General features: G+C 43.2%; 1 protein-coding gene across 2 annotated transcripts in view; it reads right to left on the bottom strand.

Moving 5' to 3' along the window:
• OVA9 (glutamine-tRNA ligase, putative / glutaminyl-tRNA synthetase, putative / GlnRS) overlaps positions 1 to 18,159 on the bottom strand; it is a 187,316-nt gene that overhangs the window by 120,664 nt on the left and 48,493 nt on the right. For both annotated transcript variants that reach the window (XM_087373033.1, XM_087373034.1), the window contains 6 exons: positions 13,705 to 13,804; positions 3,298 to 3,393; positions 3,090 to 3,151; positions 2,878 to 2,976; positions 2,180 to 2,278; positions 1,847 to 1,999 (listed from right to left, as the gene is read on the bottom strand). In XM_087373033.1, coding sequence (XP_087229159.1) covers positions 1,847 to 1,999; positions 2,180 to 2,278; positions 2,878 to 2,976; positions 3,090 to 3,151; positions 3,298 to 3,393; positions 13,705 to 13,804 — 609 coding nt within the window. The remainder of the gene's footprint in view (positions 1 to 1,846; positions 2,000 to 2,179; positions 2,279 to 2,877; positions 2,977 to 3,089; positions 3,152 to 3,297; positions 3,394 to 13,704; positions 13,805 to 18,159) is intronic.

Here is an 18,159-nt window from a genome sequence, read left to right as displayed (position 1 = left end):
ATCCATATTCTTGAATGGGGGGGACCTTTAGGAGGAGGTCTATGTTTCTCAGCCCATTGGATTTGTGGAACTTGGCAAGAAAGGCAAAGTATGCAAGTTGAGAAAGGCCTTGTATGGTTTGAATCCACGAGCTTGGTATGGAAAGAGATAGATGCCTTTTTTACTAGCCAAGGAATGAAGAATAGTTTGCATGAGAGCACCCTCTATGTCAAGAAGGAAGGGGGTGATTTGCTCATCATTGTTCTATATGTCCATGACATGCTGCTCACTAGAGGTATTGGCCTATTGCACTCCAAGTATATTGGTAAGCTCCTAGAACGGTTAAGGTTCAAAATTGCAAGCCCATCTCTACTCCTATGGAGCCGGGGCTTAAGCTGTCCGTTCATGATGCCAGTGAACCATTTGATGCCTCAAGCTGTGGGATGCCTTATTTATTTATGCAACACCCATCTTGACATTCAGTATGCAGTGTCCCAGTTGAGCAGGTGTGTTCACAGTCCAAAGACTTCTACATTCACAAGCTGTGAAGCGTGGCACCCGAACTCTTGGTTTACTCTTTCCGGGGGGGGGGGGGATGACTTTCACTTATATGCTTACAGCAATGCAGATTGGGCTGGTGATTTTGATACTCAGCAGTCCACTAGTGGTAACCGTTTCTTTCTTGGGCACTCAAGCATTCCTTGGTTAAGCAAGAAACAGTTACAGTGGCTATCTCTTCAGGTGAGGCTGGGTACAGGGCAGCCTTCACAACCACACGCGAGTGTATTTGGCTGAGGCGCTTGCTGGGTGATTTTCATGCATCATTGGAGGAGCCTACTCTAATTCTCACTGACAATCAGAGAGCAGCTACATGCACGGGACATCAGCTTGGTCTTCTGCCCTACACAACAGAATGTGGCAGATCTCTTCAGCAAAGCATTACCTCGTCCAAAGTTTAAGGCTTTTCGCAAAGCCTTAAACTTATATCCGTGTGGTAATTGATGTTTACCTTTTACATTGTGACATTGTCACTGCAGGGGGGTGTTAGAAATATTTGTATTTCCCAAGGTAGTGGCCACTGTTATGTAATAAGGGGCTAGGGGAACTTTTTCCCTTATTATGGTTTTTTATCCCTAATCTCACTTAAAGGTTGAGTTTGTGGGTGAGTTAGTCACCACACATCTGTTAGGGTTCATTGTAGGGTTTCATCTTTATTACGACCCTAACTTTGTAGTTCATTGTTGTTACTGCAATTTCATTCCAGCTTGCTTCAGCTCCATTCTCTCGCATTTTCCAACAATTTATTCTCATTCTTGCTTACTTATTTATTGTTGTTGCTGCAATTTCATTCCAGCTTGCTTCAGCTCCATTCTCTCACGTTCTCTCGCTTCCATTTCCAACAATTTATTATCATTCTTGCTTACCTATTTATTTGCTGTGCGCGCACAAGCACATGTAAGTTGGGGGGGAGGGAAAGTTGTAATATCTAGACCACATTGTATACCTCTGTAAGACTAGAATATATCCAATCATACAAGTTCAGAATTTTGTTGTTCTAAAGTCCAACATTCTAGACCACATCGTAAGCAAAAAAATAGAGGATGCATGCATTTGCACAGACACACACAAATGCACACCAATCAACTTTTTCATTTTAAGAAACTGGTCTGACATGACTGGATGCATTCAAGGAAGCTTCAACACACCTCGATTATATACCATATTTCTTGTCAGGCCTCAATAAAGCAAAGATTGTGGGTTCTTTCTAGAATTGAGACACAAGCTTTAATCAGGAGCACTTATACATCCAAAACACCATTGCTATGGATGCCAGATCTGTGAACAACACACAAGTCAAGCAATGTACCTTAGCATGTCCAATGTGAAGATATCCATTTGGCTCAGGGGGAAACCGTGTGAATATTTTTCCACCAGTAACGCTGAGGTGCATCTCCAATTTTTCCTTTGAATTAGAAGGCCTCCAAATATTTCCATCGCTGAAGAATATTTCAGTATGAACCTGACTAAAACAAAACCTTTCGAATGTAAGATTGCTAGAAAGTAATGAAGATAACCTAGGGGGGCCACCAACATTACCAAAGAAGCCTAGATCATGAACTAGAAGGTAGAGACCCAGTATTCCGTTTACAGCTCTGCTGACGATCTAGCAATCGATGACTGCATCTACGTACTTGGATACCTGTATATTTTCTTGAGGATCAGGAAAAATTGAAAATGGGTTAGCCTCTTCATGGTTAGCTTCTACTGAGGGGATTTCTGGGGTTGCAGCTGTACAATCCTGCAAAAATATTCAACAGAGTGATCCATATGAACAAATATTGACCCAACAAGGAATGCAACAAGATCAATTACGAGTCACATAGCTGAATTTAAGTCTCAACCATTATACAATTCTCAAGCAAACCTCGAAGACGGCAGTCTTGCAATTTTTGAAAGCTCGGGTTCAGCATACAGACATCAGACATATGGATAAAATGGAGAAATGTGTATGGACAGTAAACTGCTTAAACATAACAAAGCCTAATTGATGCAGGAGAATTTGTAGACATTAACATGATACAACAGGTCAAGCATTCGGATAACACAGAAAATTTCATGTACTACGATAGCCTCACTGAGCAAAGAGCAATAAGATTTCACTGTATTCAGCACCTTTCAGGGAAGCTGGTACGTCCAATTATATGTGATTACGGAATCAAGAAAACCAAAACATGATGAAGATTTCCTTCATTCTTTCCAGCATGCTTGTCAATATTTGCCACTTTCTTTATCAAAGAATATGAAGTTTTTATGGCATCTCAGGGCACCAGGCATGGCCCTCAGTATGTGATTAACCATACATCTGATCAGCCCAAAAAAAAAAAGAGGGTGTAATACCTCAGCTTTGGAAACCTTCTCTTTTTTCTTCTTAGTGGGCTTTTCATCTTCTGCCGTCTTTTCTCCAAGCAACTCCTTCAATTGTGTGTCCATCTCCTCCTGATTGAAAAAAGTATAGCAGCGTCTCAATGATGAAGAAATTTTCTTCTTAAAAACGGTTGCAGAAACCAATAGGAATTCCAATTCCATATTATATCCTTGCAAATTCTTACCTTGACAACCTTTCCATCTGCCCAGGGTAAATCTCTCCGAACCTTACCCAGTAATAATCCAACTAGAACAATCCCATGGAAGATAACCATCAGTTAAGTGTGAAAGGTTACAAATTAGTGAACACCCAATAGAACTAATTTCTCCCATTAGAGAGACCTTTGATATTTTGAAAAAGTAAATAAGCAATATCCAACTAAGTAGACACACCATTGACCCTATAGCGTTCGGCAAGGATTAAATCTCTGTTTCCCTTGACAACGGCCTCCACAGAATTCTTGATCTCCTCAAAGGTGACCTCAACACCTGCCATACAGGGGGGGGGAAGTAGTTCAGCAATCAACACACATCTATATGAGAATTAACATTTAAGTATATAGTAGATGATAATATTTAATCAAGAGGTAAAACTAGCCCAAACTCCATCACCACCTCAGCAACCACTTACTCTAAAATATTATATTTGACTCATAGCCCAATTGGACTTGACATTTTCATCAACACCCAGAATATCTCTGGATTAAAGTTCTAGAGCATAAACTTGACAAAAATGTTGATGTGGATTCGAAACAGGTTACATCCTCACGTTGTCTGTATATGGAACCAAAATTTTACATGTCCAGAACACAATTCAACGATCTGTTTGACCTTATCAATGAGGGCAGCACGACCCTCCCCCTACAGGAACATGGGGGCATACGAAGGTCCACAAACAAACTATTTTGCACATGCAGCAGCAAAGGCAGGCATGCAGATTCAATATAGCAAGACAAACACCCGAAAGCATGGCTTTCAATCCAGGAAGACACAGAGACACTCTAAGCACAAAAGCGACAGATTATCACAACGAGCGGGAATTATAAGCCTCAGGCTCAGATTCCATGATAGGGGCATCACGAACTGCATGCACAAGGTGAGTCCATTTTGTAATAGGTTTCAAGTCGAAGTCGACATATCAGGGAATTTTGTTGCATGAAGCCTTAAGAGAGCAAAGCAGAGGAATATATAGGAGGATAAGGGGAAAGGGTTACAGCCAATACAATCAGGCTTGGGGGCTAAAAAGTTTGAGACGTAGGTGGACATTCTAGCTTAAGGAAGCAGATTCATCTGAGTTGTATTCAGTGGTGTCAAGTTAAAAAAAGGAAATTGTAGCTCGATCTTTCCCATGATCGGCACGTAGAGTAAAGAGGTTTGACCCTGGACACCAGTCTTTGAGGTACATCCAGGTCGCCTTCCCTGACCTCCCATCAATACTCGAGGATGAGGATGACAACACCAAAGGCAAAAAGTTCTTTGCTTTGGAAAAAAAATTGTAGATAGTTTTTACCTTGTGCATATTATCACGTGTTTAGAAATCTACACACAACAATTGCCTGTACACGCGCACATACATTCATACATAACTACTTATGTATATAAATACATGTTTCTATGTATACACAAACATATGTAGGAGCTGGTATGATCTTTCTTCTATAAGTAAGCCACTCTCTTTGTCCATTGCCTTCCATCTTGTGAAGGCCAATTGGGTGGCTTTTTGTTTGAATGTGCCATGACCTCAGATGGATAAGTTCACAGAAGTCTTTAGAGAGACCATAAGATTGTTTTGCATTGTTACACATTTCGGTTTGCCTTTATGTAAGGAACCACAGCGTGGTTTTTTTGTTGGTTTGCGGGTTATACAGTCAAACTAATGGTCAAGGATTAGAAATGCCACCTGCCAAGATGCTAAGTGCGGGTAGGAACTTTCTAGGGTCTAGAGGACATCACATGTAAGGGGTAGAATCTTCTTGACACAACGAGTATGTGTTGATGAGTGGACCTGTTGTATGGTTTAATTTGTTGGGTGGTATTCTCCCTTGCACAGCTGTTGTGTTTGCTCTTTGATTAGTTAGGTTGCAGATCAGGTCTTAGAGAGGAGAGTTGGGCTGTAATATTTGGTATCATAGGAAAGTTCGGTTCGGTATGGACGTACTTTAATTGATAAACGGGAACATAGACAGGCCAGTAAATTGCTAAGGTCGTGAAGAGTGCTGCAACAAAGCATCGTAGTTTGTGAAAGGCTTGCCTGAGGTGCCGTTTAGCTGGGCATGCACAAGGGATAGTTCGTCGTGTGATTGTAAAGGTGGTGGGAAGACCTTTCATCACACCTATAATTGTGTGGTCATTCGTTCTGGTTGAGCCAAGTCATTGTGTTGACACCAGACAATGGGGTGCTCTTGAAGGTGAAGCTAGCTGTTTGATGAGTCCTGAGCGGATTACTAAAGTGCCAATTGTTTATGACAGACAGAGCTGGCTGATTACAGGCGATTGCCAGTAGCGGCTGATATTGGTTTAGGAAGAGTTTGGGTAATGAACAGCTAGTGAGCTTACACATGAGTTGGTGTTGAGGTTTAAAAGTTTGCATTTTCAGTGCATTTGTATATGTTTAATCTCAATGCACATAGACGAATGTACAAAGGCTTTAAACCCTTGTATTAGAAGAAAAAAAGAGCCATGTCACAAGGATATCAAGGACTTTGTGAATGCCAGGTTCAACAATCTAAGGCAGCCAATAAGACTATAAAAGAAGTTTATTATGACAAGGATGATTTGGTCATATTGAAGATTGTTACAAGAAGGATGAAGTCAATGAAGGGAAGTACGAGACATGTCAAGCTAGCACCGAAATTTTATGGTCCATTTCAGATTTCAGCAGCTTTGTATCCCGAAGAAAGATCCCAAGGCATATGAGTTCAGATTACCAGGCCACTGGTGATAAAGAATGTCTTTCTTGTTAGCAATTTGAAAAGATACCGAGGTGATACTTCTGCAGTTGAGCATTCAGCATCAAGAGGACCCCAAGCTTAAAGATGAGGTTGAAGTTCTTACTCCAGAACAGATTGTGTGCCGTCAAGAGAAGAGTATCCATTGGAAAGAAGAGATAGATGTGTCTGCTGAGATTTTAATCCAGCCAGCCAGCGATGCACAATGGATGGAAGAAGAGTTCTTTATAGATTTTCCATATATATTTGCAGATTATAAAGAGGCAATGCAAAAATGCAGAAGTAAAAAAAGAAAGCAAACGCAAGAGATAGAGGCAAGAGATAATTCAGAAGAGGAAATCTGCTCATCCAAGCAAGAGGGAGTGTCATGACAAGAGAAATGATTATTTTGTTAATTATTAGTCATTAGAACATTATTGCATTAGGCACCCATTTGATGGTGTGGCATATGTTCATATGATGACTGATCGAGGGTGCAGATAGTTACCGCTAAACTATATACCATTGGCCAATCATTGTTAATAAAGATGTGCATCCACATGTCTAGGTGCTAAGGGTAATTGGAAAGGGAAAGGTGCATTAGATTGCATAAAGTGGTAGGTGCATGAGTCATAGGCTAAGTATAGGATGAAATGGGAGAATGGACCTTGAGTGATCTGAAGGGACATTAATCAAGGGGTACGCCAAAACGGAAATAAACTCTCTCATGAGGGTGCTCTTCTCGCATTGGAGGGCCGAACCAGTGTCATAAGTACTCTCACGAGGGCGCAATTCCCCCATTGGAGGGCCCAATCAGTGTCAAATTTATGCATGCATTGCACACATTTGCATCCTCAAAACTTTGGTTCTTCACATTGATTAGATCACCTTAGACGTATTGACTAAAGAAAAAACATCAAAGTGAGAAAGAAAAGTCGAGAGTACATAAAAGTCAAGAGCACATGTGGGACTAGTGTCTCTGTGTCATCCGAGAACAATCCATATGGCTTGCAAGGTGGAGATGATATCCACCTACCAACCACATGGAAGCATGCATGCCCTCCCAAAAGCACTAAAAGACAGTGTCATGCCACCTCGCCTAGGCACTTCTACGGTTGGAGGGCTTTAGGGCCGTCTTTTATCTGTGAATGATGCATCTATTTGCCTATTGATGCATGCGGTAACAACTAAAGGAGTGTGCACCCAAACTCTCTCTTGGGCCGCAAGAACCTGAGGGGACGACGACTCTACCTAAAACCGTTGGAGATTAAAAAAAGGTGGTCATCTCTATAATCTCACAGAGGTCCCGACCAATCTCATCTCGTAGCTCTCGTAGTTGGGTTCTTGCTAAGCACGGGCCAATAGTTGAAAAAACTACCGAATCATCCTATCCCCCTGTTGAACATGCCACACCCTGACGGAGCGATGAAACTATGAGCTATGGATCTCTACGGCTTGGAGGTCAAGCTATGCACTCTCGTATGTATCTCGTCTCCTTGAATCTCTCTATGGAGGCCAAGTCCTATCTCTACCACTATTGAAGAGAATGCCGTCTCTAAAGTGCCTATGTGCTTGAAGCTCAACACTACTCTGCTAGATGGCATCGGCTACCGTAACTGACCCAACTGTCTTGCGGAGGGTAATCCGTCTAATGCTAAATCTCTCTTATGGCCTCTTGTATATTCCTCATGTACACATGCATCAAGAATCCGCACCCCCTCCTGATACTAGGACTCCACGCCAAGTGATGGTGGGAACGGGAAGAAACCTAGGAATAGGAAGTCGAAGAAGAACTAGACAACAATAGATAGAAACAACTACGACAACTACGTAGTTTCTTGGATTCAGCATCCCGAGTGATCTACGCCAAAGAGAACAAGTGCTACTATTGTCATGTGCAAGGTCACGACAAGCAAGATTGCCCTCACTTCAAGAAGCTCGAAGCAAAGGCAGCCACATCAAGTGGTTATCCATAGCTTCACCTCCCCCGAAAACATATATGGTCATCGAGGAGATTAAAGATCAGCAGAAGGGGTAGCCTCACACATTTCCAAACCATGTTCTAGTTTTACTGGCAAGATCGGCGGGCAGAAGGTCCTCATCCTTGCAAATTCAAAGAGTTTGGAGGATATCATCTCCAACAAAACTTCCATGCAGGCCCAGTTGACTCTCGTCCCAACATATCATTGCCTTAAATGGCGCATTCGTGGGACAGCAAGCGAAGAGCAACATGGAGGTCACTTCAGCCACTCTAAAGAGGGTAGATAGTTGGCCTGGGTAGATAACCGGCCACTCAAGGTCGCACCAACAAGGCAACGGGTGTCATTTTGAGAGCATGATGGTGGCACCAATTTGAGGTTCAACCTGACCACCAAAACAAGGGCTTGGATCTCAAAATCCCAGGCCCTTGGGGGTAAATTCATTCCTTGGCTCCACGGTACACTTCCTCGACCATTGATTTCATAAGTACAAATGTCTCGAGCATTACTAGAGTAGTACCAAGATATATTCCTCAAATTGAGTGTCCTTATAGCCTTACCACCAGTTTGGCCAAAAGATCGTTGGATTGATCATCACCACTGAGCAAACATCATTACCGTCTCATCAAGAAGATGGAGGAGGAGCTCAAGATTTTGTTGAAGGATCTGTTGCGGAGTGGTTTCGTACACCCTAGTAATCTCCATATGTAGTCTGGATCCTCTTTGTCAAGAAGGACAGCCCTGCCAAGATGTGTGTGGATTACAACGCACTCAACAAACTGACAGTGAAGAGCCAGTTTCCCATGCCCTGGATTGATTACACTTTGGAACACCTGAATGGGACCAAGATGCTCTCCAAAATTGCTCTAAAAAGTGGAGACCATGAGATCCATATTCATGAACCAGATATTCTGAAGTCAACCTTTCGCACGGAGAACCCATAGTACGCGTTTGTTGTCATGCCCCATGTGTGTGCATGCACGCAGGGGGCACGGGCATGCATGTGCATGCGTGCGTGAGTGTGTGTGTGTGTGTGTGTGTGCGTGTGTGGTGCGTGTATGCGTGTGCGTGTGTGTGTTTGTCATCTCTCCTACAATTGTTTGATTGGATCCGGTGAAGGCATAGTTGCATTTGAAACGCATTTCATACAAATATGAAACCCATATGAAACGTTTACACGTTTCATACGTATGAAACCCGTTTCATACAGCCCCAATCATTGATAGACAGTACTAGGAGGATTCAAGATCTTTGGATTCCATTTGTAGTTTGACCTTTTTACCTTCATGGTCCATGGAGGTCTTGGGAAGATCATTGATGACTCTAGTTTTTCTAATGATCAGTATTCAGTATGTATGATCAGTATGATCAGGATTCAGTATGTATGATCATTCAGTATGTATGTGTGATGATGATCATTGAGTACTCTAGTATGTATGATCATTGATGACTCCAGCTTTTTGTATGATCAGGATTCAGTATGTATGGTGCTCATACTTGATATGTATGTTTTTTGTATCATGTCTGCACTATGGAGTCACTTATAATCTCTATTTGCACATTTTTGTATATGGCATGATGCATACCCTAGGTATAAATGCACATATTTTCACATTCCAAATGAAACCCGTTTCATTCATTTTTCGAAACCCGTTCCAAACGTATGAAACCCGTTTAAATCCTCCCGTTTCAGAAACTCCTGGCAACTATGGGTGAAGGACATCATAGAGTGGGAGGTGCCTAATACAGTGCGAGAGGTTCGCATGTTTCTAAGAATTTTTCAAGCCTACAAGAAGCACATAAAGGACTTGGCAAAGATTGCGGTTCCCATCACCAATTTGCTACGAGGGGTAAAATCAAGAAGAAGTCCATTCACTTTACTTTAGAAGCAGTTTCAGCCTCCACCCATTTGAAGGAAGCAGTTACCTCAGCACCATCCATTGCACTGGCTAAGTGGGATCTTCCTTTGATGTTCGGACCGACACTAGTGACTATGCCATATGAGCAGTCGTGGAGCAAAATGGTCACCCCATGGCATTTGAGGAACAGAAACTAATTCCAGTCGAGACAACGTATTCTGTATATGATAAGGAGTTGTTAGCAGTGATCCATGCCTAAAAAAACATGGAAGCATTTTCTGTATGGACAGGATTTTACTATACGGGCAGATCACCAAGCATTGAGGTGGCTTCAAACTATGCCATCTGCCCAGTGGTCTAACCACCAAGTTCGGTGGAGCCAAACTTTTCAATAGTTTGGTGAAACGATTTAGTACTAGCCTTGGGAAGAAAATGTAGTGGCCAATGCTCTCAATTGACACGGCATGGTTAGCTCCATCTCCAATCCTCTCTTTTAGCCATGGGCAACAATACCACACCGACTCAGATTTTCAGGTTCATCGGACCTAGTTATGCTTGATAACCAGCCGGGTGACTATGCCATACATGATGGGTGGCTCTTTTTTTTAGGACGGCTTCATGTGCTGCCCTAGTTCTGTGCTACTATAATCCATGATACACACAATTCCACGGTGGCGGCATCAAGGCATTGCAGGCACTCTTAAGAGAATTGAGTGCAAGCTTTTCTGGCCTCATTTATGCAGCAACATCCACAAGTATGTGTCGCACTGCTAGATATGCCAGCAGGTCTTTAGCCCCTTATTAGCTTTTTGAACAAGTCAGCATAGACTTTGTCAGAGGCCTTCCACCGGCCACTGGTTCCAGGAACACCACTTTGTCAGAAGCCTTCATCTGCCCAGCCCCCTCCCCCCCCCCCCCCCCCCCCCCCCACCCAGCCCTACGGGCTCTCTCTCTCCCCCCCCCCTCGCCTACCTTCTCCCAACTCCGCAGGCTCTCCAAGCTCTCGTGCCGGGTGTGTGCTGTCTCGCCGGCTGCTGGCTGTCGCAACAGCCTCCTCCACTGCTACGAGGGCCCCCGGTGCCCCCTGCATCACCCCCGCCACCTTGCATCAACATGGGCGCCTCTTGCACTATCCCCGCTACCTAAGGGGTTGCTGCGCGGCGCCTTCTGGTTGCAGGGCCTGCAGCAGTGCAGGCCGTAGAGACTGCCAGAGCCTCTAGGCCCTCCCGCATTTCTTCCCACAGCCCGGGTGGGCCGTGCTGTCATCCCGGGAGGCTGTCTGCTCCAGGCCTGCATCGACTCAAGAGGCTGCCATCAGCCCCCGCAACCAGCTCCAGCCACTCCCAACCTGTAAACAATCGACTTACTTGCATTTCGATCTAGGGATGCTGTTGCAGAACTACCTACAGCAAGACCGTTTTCGAGGTGTTTTTGGTCAAAGTCCATCAATTTTCAGCGTGAAGACTTGCTGCAGCATCTCGGTGCACTTTGATAGCCGACCGAGCATTTTTGGAGCTGTTCTGAAGCCTCTAGCACACCTACAATAGACCGTTTTTATTGTGGAGGCCTGCAACTTTATTTCGGAATACCTAGAGAGCTGCTTCATACATTTCAAGCTATATCTTTCCATTTGGCGCCCCTCCAGCTACCCTCTTCAGGCTTTCGGACCTGCTCCAGGATCTTGAGCACTCATCCTGCCCACAAGTGCTCTTTTATTGGCTTATTTCTGCACATCAGGGCATCTACTTGCTGTTATTTGGCTTAGGTTTACTCAGTTCTACATTTCCAAGAGTATTATTGCTGCTTTTCCATTAGGGTTTGCATTTTGGAACCCCCCAGTGCATCCATCAGCTGCTGGACACATTTATTCAAACATTTCTCAAGTTGCTGAGTCATTTCAGAGCCCTAGACAAGCTCCTTTTTTGGCTGGTTATCTACTTCAGCTTTCTTCCTTTCCTACCTCAGTTTGACACTGTGGAGCCTCATCCTCGTGGCACAAACTCATCTGCACTACCTTCAGCTAGGGATAAGCAGCATGACACAGCATTGGCACTTATTGATGTGAGGTTGGTCAACAACTTGCTTCATCACCTTGACCTCACTACTTCAGCTACGCAGAACCTAGACAAGCTCAAGAATATATATGCTACATCTACTAGACCTGAGCAGGAAGCTTCATCTGCTATGTTGCATGATCTATTCCTCTCTGAGAAGGTAGTTAATAAAGGTTCTCACCCATGAGTTGTCCCTCTAAATTGAATGCATTTGGAGTCAATAAGAGGTACTATACCCTAGGTTGTCCCCCAAAAATGACTGTATTGTCTTTTACTTTGGTTTGATGGCATTGACCACCTAGTTCAGAGTAAGGAGGGGTGATGAGTGATGGTTTGCCCTTGCTGGTCACAAGCTGACTGAGAAGTCACTATCACACAAGAGGTGTTGGATAGTTGGACTTGCTCTTTGCAGTATTGCGGTGGAGGGGGGATCGGTCTACTTTTTGCGTGTTGGGTCTCACACTCTTTAATCTGAAGGTGGGTGTTGGAGATCTTATAGACAAACAGTGTGGTGATGTGATGTGTTGGTGTGTAGTTTAGTAGTTCTAGTACTAGTTCATGTGTGAATCATGTGTGAGTGCCACATGTCACTCTGGGAGTTATCCCATATACACATGGTACATGTGCGTGTGTGCTTAGCCTATATAAGGCTTGTACTTCACTTATCATGTCATACTTGATGAATGAATGAAAGCCTTCTTTATGTCTACAGGCTTCAATTGAGTGTCATTTCCTCACACCCTAACCGTCTCTCTCTCTCTCTCTCTCTCTCTCTCTCTCTCTCTCACAGCTTCAATTGAGTGTCATTTCCTCACACCCTAACCCTCTCTCTCTCTCTCTCTCTCTCTCTCTCTCTCTCTCTCCGCACCATGATTCTAACAATGGTGGTATCCAATGTGTGGTATGCCACATATCATTGTGTAGCATAGGGATTCCAAGTTCATTGGTCAGTTTTGGAGAGCCCTTTTCAACAACTTTGATACAAAGCTCATTTTTTCTAGCATCTTCCATCCTCAGTCTGATTGCCAAACAGAAATCTACAATTAGTTGGCCTTCGACTTTCTGAAATGTTTTGTTGCAAATGCAGAGTCCCAATGGGAGCAGTCTCTGCACAGTCCCAATGGGAGCAGTCTCTGCCATTAGTCCAAGGGATCCTGAATGACACCCATTCCACCAAAGTGAGTAGGACCCCTACAAAGCAACCCTCGGCAAGAAAAGAAGTTCAAGTCCCTTCTCACCAGGACTTTCAAAAAGGTGTAGGAGGCCGATCGCATCATGAAGTAATGTGAGCAGATCATGGAGTCCATAAAAGACCACATAGGTTTTTTCCCCCTTAATCATATCAAAAATTAGCTACTTCCATGTCCTTACCAATGTCACCAGTGCCCCAATGGTGAGTACAATCTAGCTCACATGCCCATGTACACATATAGGTGTATGCCTACTTGCACATCTGTAGATCATCATCCCATGAAATGCCCAAAGTTGTTATCGTACCCACAAGCTAAAACCTATGGACTCGGGTGTAAAAGGACAAGCTACTATGGCATTCCACCAAATCAAGTGTCCCAATAGTGGGTACTAGCTTACACATGCTCTCAAATGCTCACATAGTCACATACATATACATGGACATGGGCATCCATTGACACACAAACCTTTGTACTCAGTTTTGTTGGAACTCTAGGGGTGAAGGAAAGTCTAATCCATGATTAAGGAGAGCACTTAAGGAGTGAACTAATCAAAAAGTGAGTCCACAGTCGTTTCTATCTAACTGCAATGCAAAAGAATGCAACACTGTATCTTCACAATACACATGCATCAACCTCAATGACAAAACACTCCACCACTTAAAATTACTTGAACCCCTTTTTAAAAAAAGCTCCTTGTATACAGTTGAACATAGAAATAAAAGAAATTAGAGCAATTTAACAAAATAACAAACCATACATACTAGCAATCGGAATCATGCAATACTTACCTACACCGCATTGCTTCTCAAACTCTTCTACGTCGAAATTGTCAGGGCCAATATGAGAGAAGAAAAAAAATGCAGCTTCCAATTGGGGAATACTCTTCACCTGTAAGCTTAAAATCCTCAGCTAAAATCTCTCTCTCTCTCTCTCTCTCTCTCTCTCTCTCTCTCTCAATCGTTCAATCAATCTACACTTGCATTTTGAGAATTATACCTTATATCTCCTAAAGGATAATCGCATATATGTTGAGAGCAATTCTCATTGTAAAAAACACTAAAGGCAAAGGTTCATATCAGCAACAGACTACATTTGCAAATTAAGAATTGTAACCTCATATCTCATGTATAATAATCTCTTTTATAACAAAAAAGTATTCTCATTGTTAAAAGCACCAAAGGTAAAATCTGGGAGGAGAGAGAAAGAGAGATAGAAAGAGAGAGAGAGAGAGAGAGAGATTAACATCCACGAAAGACCAACAAGTCTATGGGACAATTAAAAAATCCTCTAGTGCATCTGTTTAGGGAGGGCATATGCCAACTCCTAGGAAGTGCAAGAAGCAACTACAATTATTTAGGGTACCTACATTACAGCTTGGGAGAAAAATATAACCAGTTATACATCAATTTAAGACTGAGAGTCTTTTGGCTTAGATTTAAACTCCTTAATGATTGCTATGTCTTCACGATATATTGTCCTTTTTCCATCCTTCCTATCAACCTTGACCTTAGCTAATTCTATTACCTTATTTTTCAATCGAGCAATTGTAAGTTCTGTAGGCCATCTCCTGGTGGTTCTAGTGATGCCCTATAGGCCATGGTATGTGCCTTGTAGGCATAAATATAGGCACTTGTAGTGTTAGTGTCTTTTAGGCCACATAGGACACTTAGTCCTATGTGACACCTAGGACACTTAGTCCTAGGTCTAGGTACAAGTACCTTGTACTCCTTTCTTTCACTATCCTAGTTTTGACGTGACGGCAGATTTTATCGACTCTTTTGCACCTTGCTTTCTCTCTATCATCTAACGATCCTACAGTGGTATCAGAGCCACGTTTGACTCATCTTCCTACCCCCGGACTCCCTACACCCCCTTCTGTACAATCCGTACGACTGTACGAACGATTGTACTAAAAGCCACGCCGTACCTGCACGTGCGAGCGTACATGTGTGTCCGTACAACGTACATAAACATGTGTGTGAGGGTTTTCTTTTGGGTAAGATGCATCGGTTTCCTTTTCAAAAGAATTGTCCAAAACTCTCACAAAGGAAATTGCAGCTAGTACAAAGTGATGTCTGTGGCCCAATGAGAACAAATGCCATTGAAGGGTACAAATATTTTATGACTCTCATTGATGATTTCACAAGATATTGCTGGTTATATCCTTTAAAAGCCAAATCTGAAGTTTTATTATGCTTTCAGAGGTGGCTGAATATGGTTGAGAATGAATCAGGATGCAAGCTTGTCACCCTCAACACAGATAGGGGGGGAGAGCAGTGATGTGTGCCAACTATATGCTGAATAGATCACCTACACGGGCATTGAAGACTCTTACACCTTATGAAGCATGGAAAGGCAGGAGCACTTCACACATGAGAGTTTTTGGGTCTCTTGCATATGTTCATGTACCATCTAAGCTAAGACATAAGCTTGATGATAAGGCAATCAAATGCATATTTATTGGTTACAACCAAGAGAGCAGAGGGTATCAGTTATATCAACCAAATACTGGGAAGGTTATTGTCAGTAGAGATGTAATCTTTGCTGAACATTCAGCTTCTCCTCTTGTGGACTGCAAAGCTAAGCCAGATGTTGACATGTTTGATGCCTTTGAATCTTGGTTACCTCTCCCATCCTCAAAAGAGGACTTTGACCAGCAACATGAGCCTCCTGTAGGCCCTCCACCAAGCAATAATCAGCCACTACCCCATGCTGATTTGCAGGTTTCTCTTCCAGCACAAAATGATCCCACTATTCATGATGCAATCATTGAAGAAAGAGCTGTCAATAGACAGCAAAGGCAAGTTCCCATATGGCTTCTTGATACATTGAGGGACAGCAAACAAGATCAGCCTTTTGCTGCCCGGACAAGATCAAGGAATAGACAGATGCATGGTCACTTTCTTGAATTTGCACTCCTTGCTACAGCTTGCAATGAAGAGACCTTGTGCCATAAAGATGCTTTTCACAGCAAAGAGTGGATGGATGCAGTGAAAGCTCAGTTACAATCCATTGCCAAAACTGACACGTGGGAATTAGTAGATCTCCCTCCTGGCAAGCATGCCATTGGTACCCGGTGGGTCTAAAAATTAAAAAGGAAATCTGATGGCAGCATAGATCGATACAAAGCCCGTCTTGTTGCAAAAGGATATGCCCAACAACAAGGCATTGACTTTAAGGAGACATTTGCTCCCACATCCAGGATTACTACCATTAGATGTGTCATTGCCATTGTAGCCCATCATCATTGGCAAGTGCACCAACTTGACATCAAGAGTGCTTTTCTTCATGGGGATCTGCAGGAAGAAGTATATGTCACACAACCTCCTGGCTTTGAGGTTGTTAATTCTGAAAATAAGGTATGCCGGCTTAAAAAAGCCCTTTATGGTTTGAAGCAGGTACCCAGCGCATGGTATGCCAAAATTCATGCACACTTCCTATCCCTTGGTTTTCAGAATAGCCCCACAGAACCCACTCTTTATGTCCGCAGGAGTGGATCTGATTTTTTAGTGCTGATTTTATATGTGGATGATATTGCCATCACGGGCCCAGATACTCAGCAGATTGCAGCTTTCAAGGCTGATTTGTAGCAGATTTTTGACATGTCAGACATGGGACAGCTCCATTATTATTTGGGCATTCAGTTTGCTCATGTTGAGGGGGGTATCATGATGTCTCAGTCCAAGTATATTGGACAGCTCCTTGATCGTTTTCAGTTTAAAAATTGCAAGCCAATCTCTACTCCAGTGGACCCTGGCTTCAAATTCTCAGCTCATGATGGGAGCCCACCATGTGATATCACTCTTTATCAGCAGGCTGTTGGATGCCTTATTTATTTATGTCACACCAGACCTGACTTACAGTATGCAATATCTCAGCTCAGCAGATTCATGCACATGCCCAGTCCACAGCATTGGCAGGCAGTGAGGAGAGTCTTCAGATATCTCAGAGGCACTCAGGATTTAACCCTCTTCTATGGTGATCAGGGTTCACTTACCATGCATGCTTACACGGATAGTGACTGGGCAGGATGTTCCGACACCAAAGTGTCACATACTGGCAATTGTTTTTTGCTTGGCAATTCATGTATCTCTTGGCTCAGCAAGAAGCAACCAACAGTTGCCACATCTAGCTGTGAGACTGAGTACAGGGCAGCTTTCACCGCTACAGTAGAGTGTGTTTGGCTTCGACAGTTACTTAAAGATCTTGGTATTCGCCAGACATCCTCCACTATTGTCTACACTGACAGCCAGAGTGCTTTGGCCATTGCGCGTAACCCAGTGTTTCATGCGCGTACCAAGCACATTGAAGTTCATTATCATTATGTTCAGGAGCGGTTGTCAACAGGAGACATAGAGTTGTCCTATCTTCCCACAGAGGACAACATAGCAGATATATTTACAAAGACACTTCCTCGTCCCAAGTTCGAAGTCTTTCGATAGGCTTTACATTTGGTTCCCTTTGTTACATGATCTGACATCCCTTGTACATTCATAGGTGGCTATATCCTTTTGGATGAATATGTGCCACCATGACCAGAAAATACCAGGTATTCTGAGACGTTTCCAGAGTACTTCAGCCCATCCCATGGAGGGGGGTTTGTAGGCCATCTCCTGGTGGTTCTAGTGATGCCCTATAGGCCATGGTATGTGCCTTGTAAGCATAAATATAGGCACTTGTAGTGTTAGTGCCTCTTAGGCCACATAGGACAGTTAGTCCTATGTGACACCTAGGACACTTAGTCCTAGGTCTAGGTACAAGTACCTTGTACTCCTTTTTTTCACTATCCTAGTTTTGACGTGACGGCAGACTCTATCGACTCTTTTGCACCTTACTCTGTCTCTATCATCTAACGATCCTACAAGTTCCTCAACTATCCACACCTTAGTCCCTTTCAACTTGTAAGATTGTTGGAGAAGCTTGACACATAGGTCTCATGAGGTAAGCATAATGATAGCATGACCTTTACGCTGTGAGATCTGAGTTGCTCTGGCTTCATCATCATCATCGACCTCATCATCCGTGTCAACCGTCCAATCAATGTTAGGCATGGCTGCTTTGACATGTGCTAGAGTGTCACTGAAAAAGTCCTCTTTATAACATCCTTCAAGGAGTCCCCCTACTCAGATCTTTAAGGCATTATCACGTCTGCTGCATGTTCTTTAATCTCTTCTTGAAAATCATCTTTATTTACCTTTGTATCAAACTCCAAAATCACTTCCTTCTTAGCAGTTTGTACTTCA

The sequence above is a fragment of the Dipteris shenzhenensis genome, chromosome 3 (genome assembly GCF_047967505.1).
Source record: "Dipteris shenzhenensis isolate YYH24624 ecotype China chromosome 3, Dip_SZ_1.0, whole genome shotgun sequence".
In the NCBI taxonomy this organism is placed as follows: domain Eukaryota; kingdom Viridiplantae; phylum Streptophyta; class Polypodiopsida; order Gleicheniales; family Dipteridaceae; genus Dipteris; species Dipteris shenzhenensis.
Note: the sequence above shows the minus strand (reverse complement) of the source record. Positions and strands in the feature narration are given on the sequence as shown.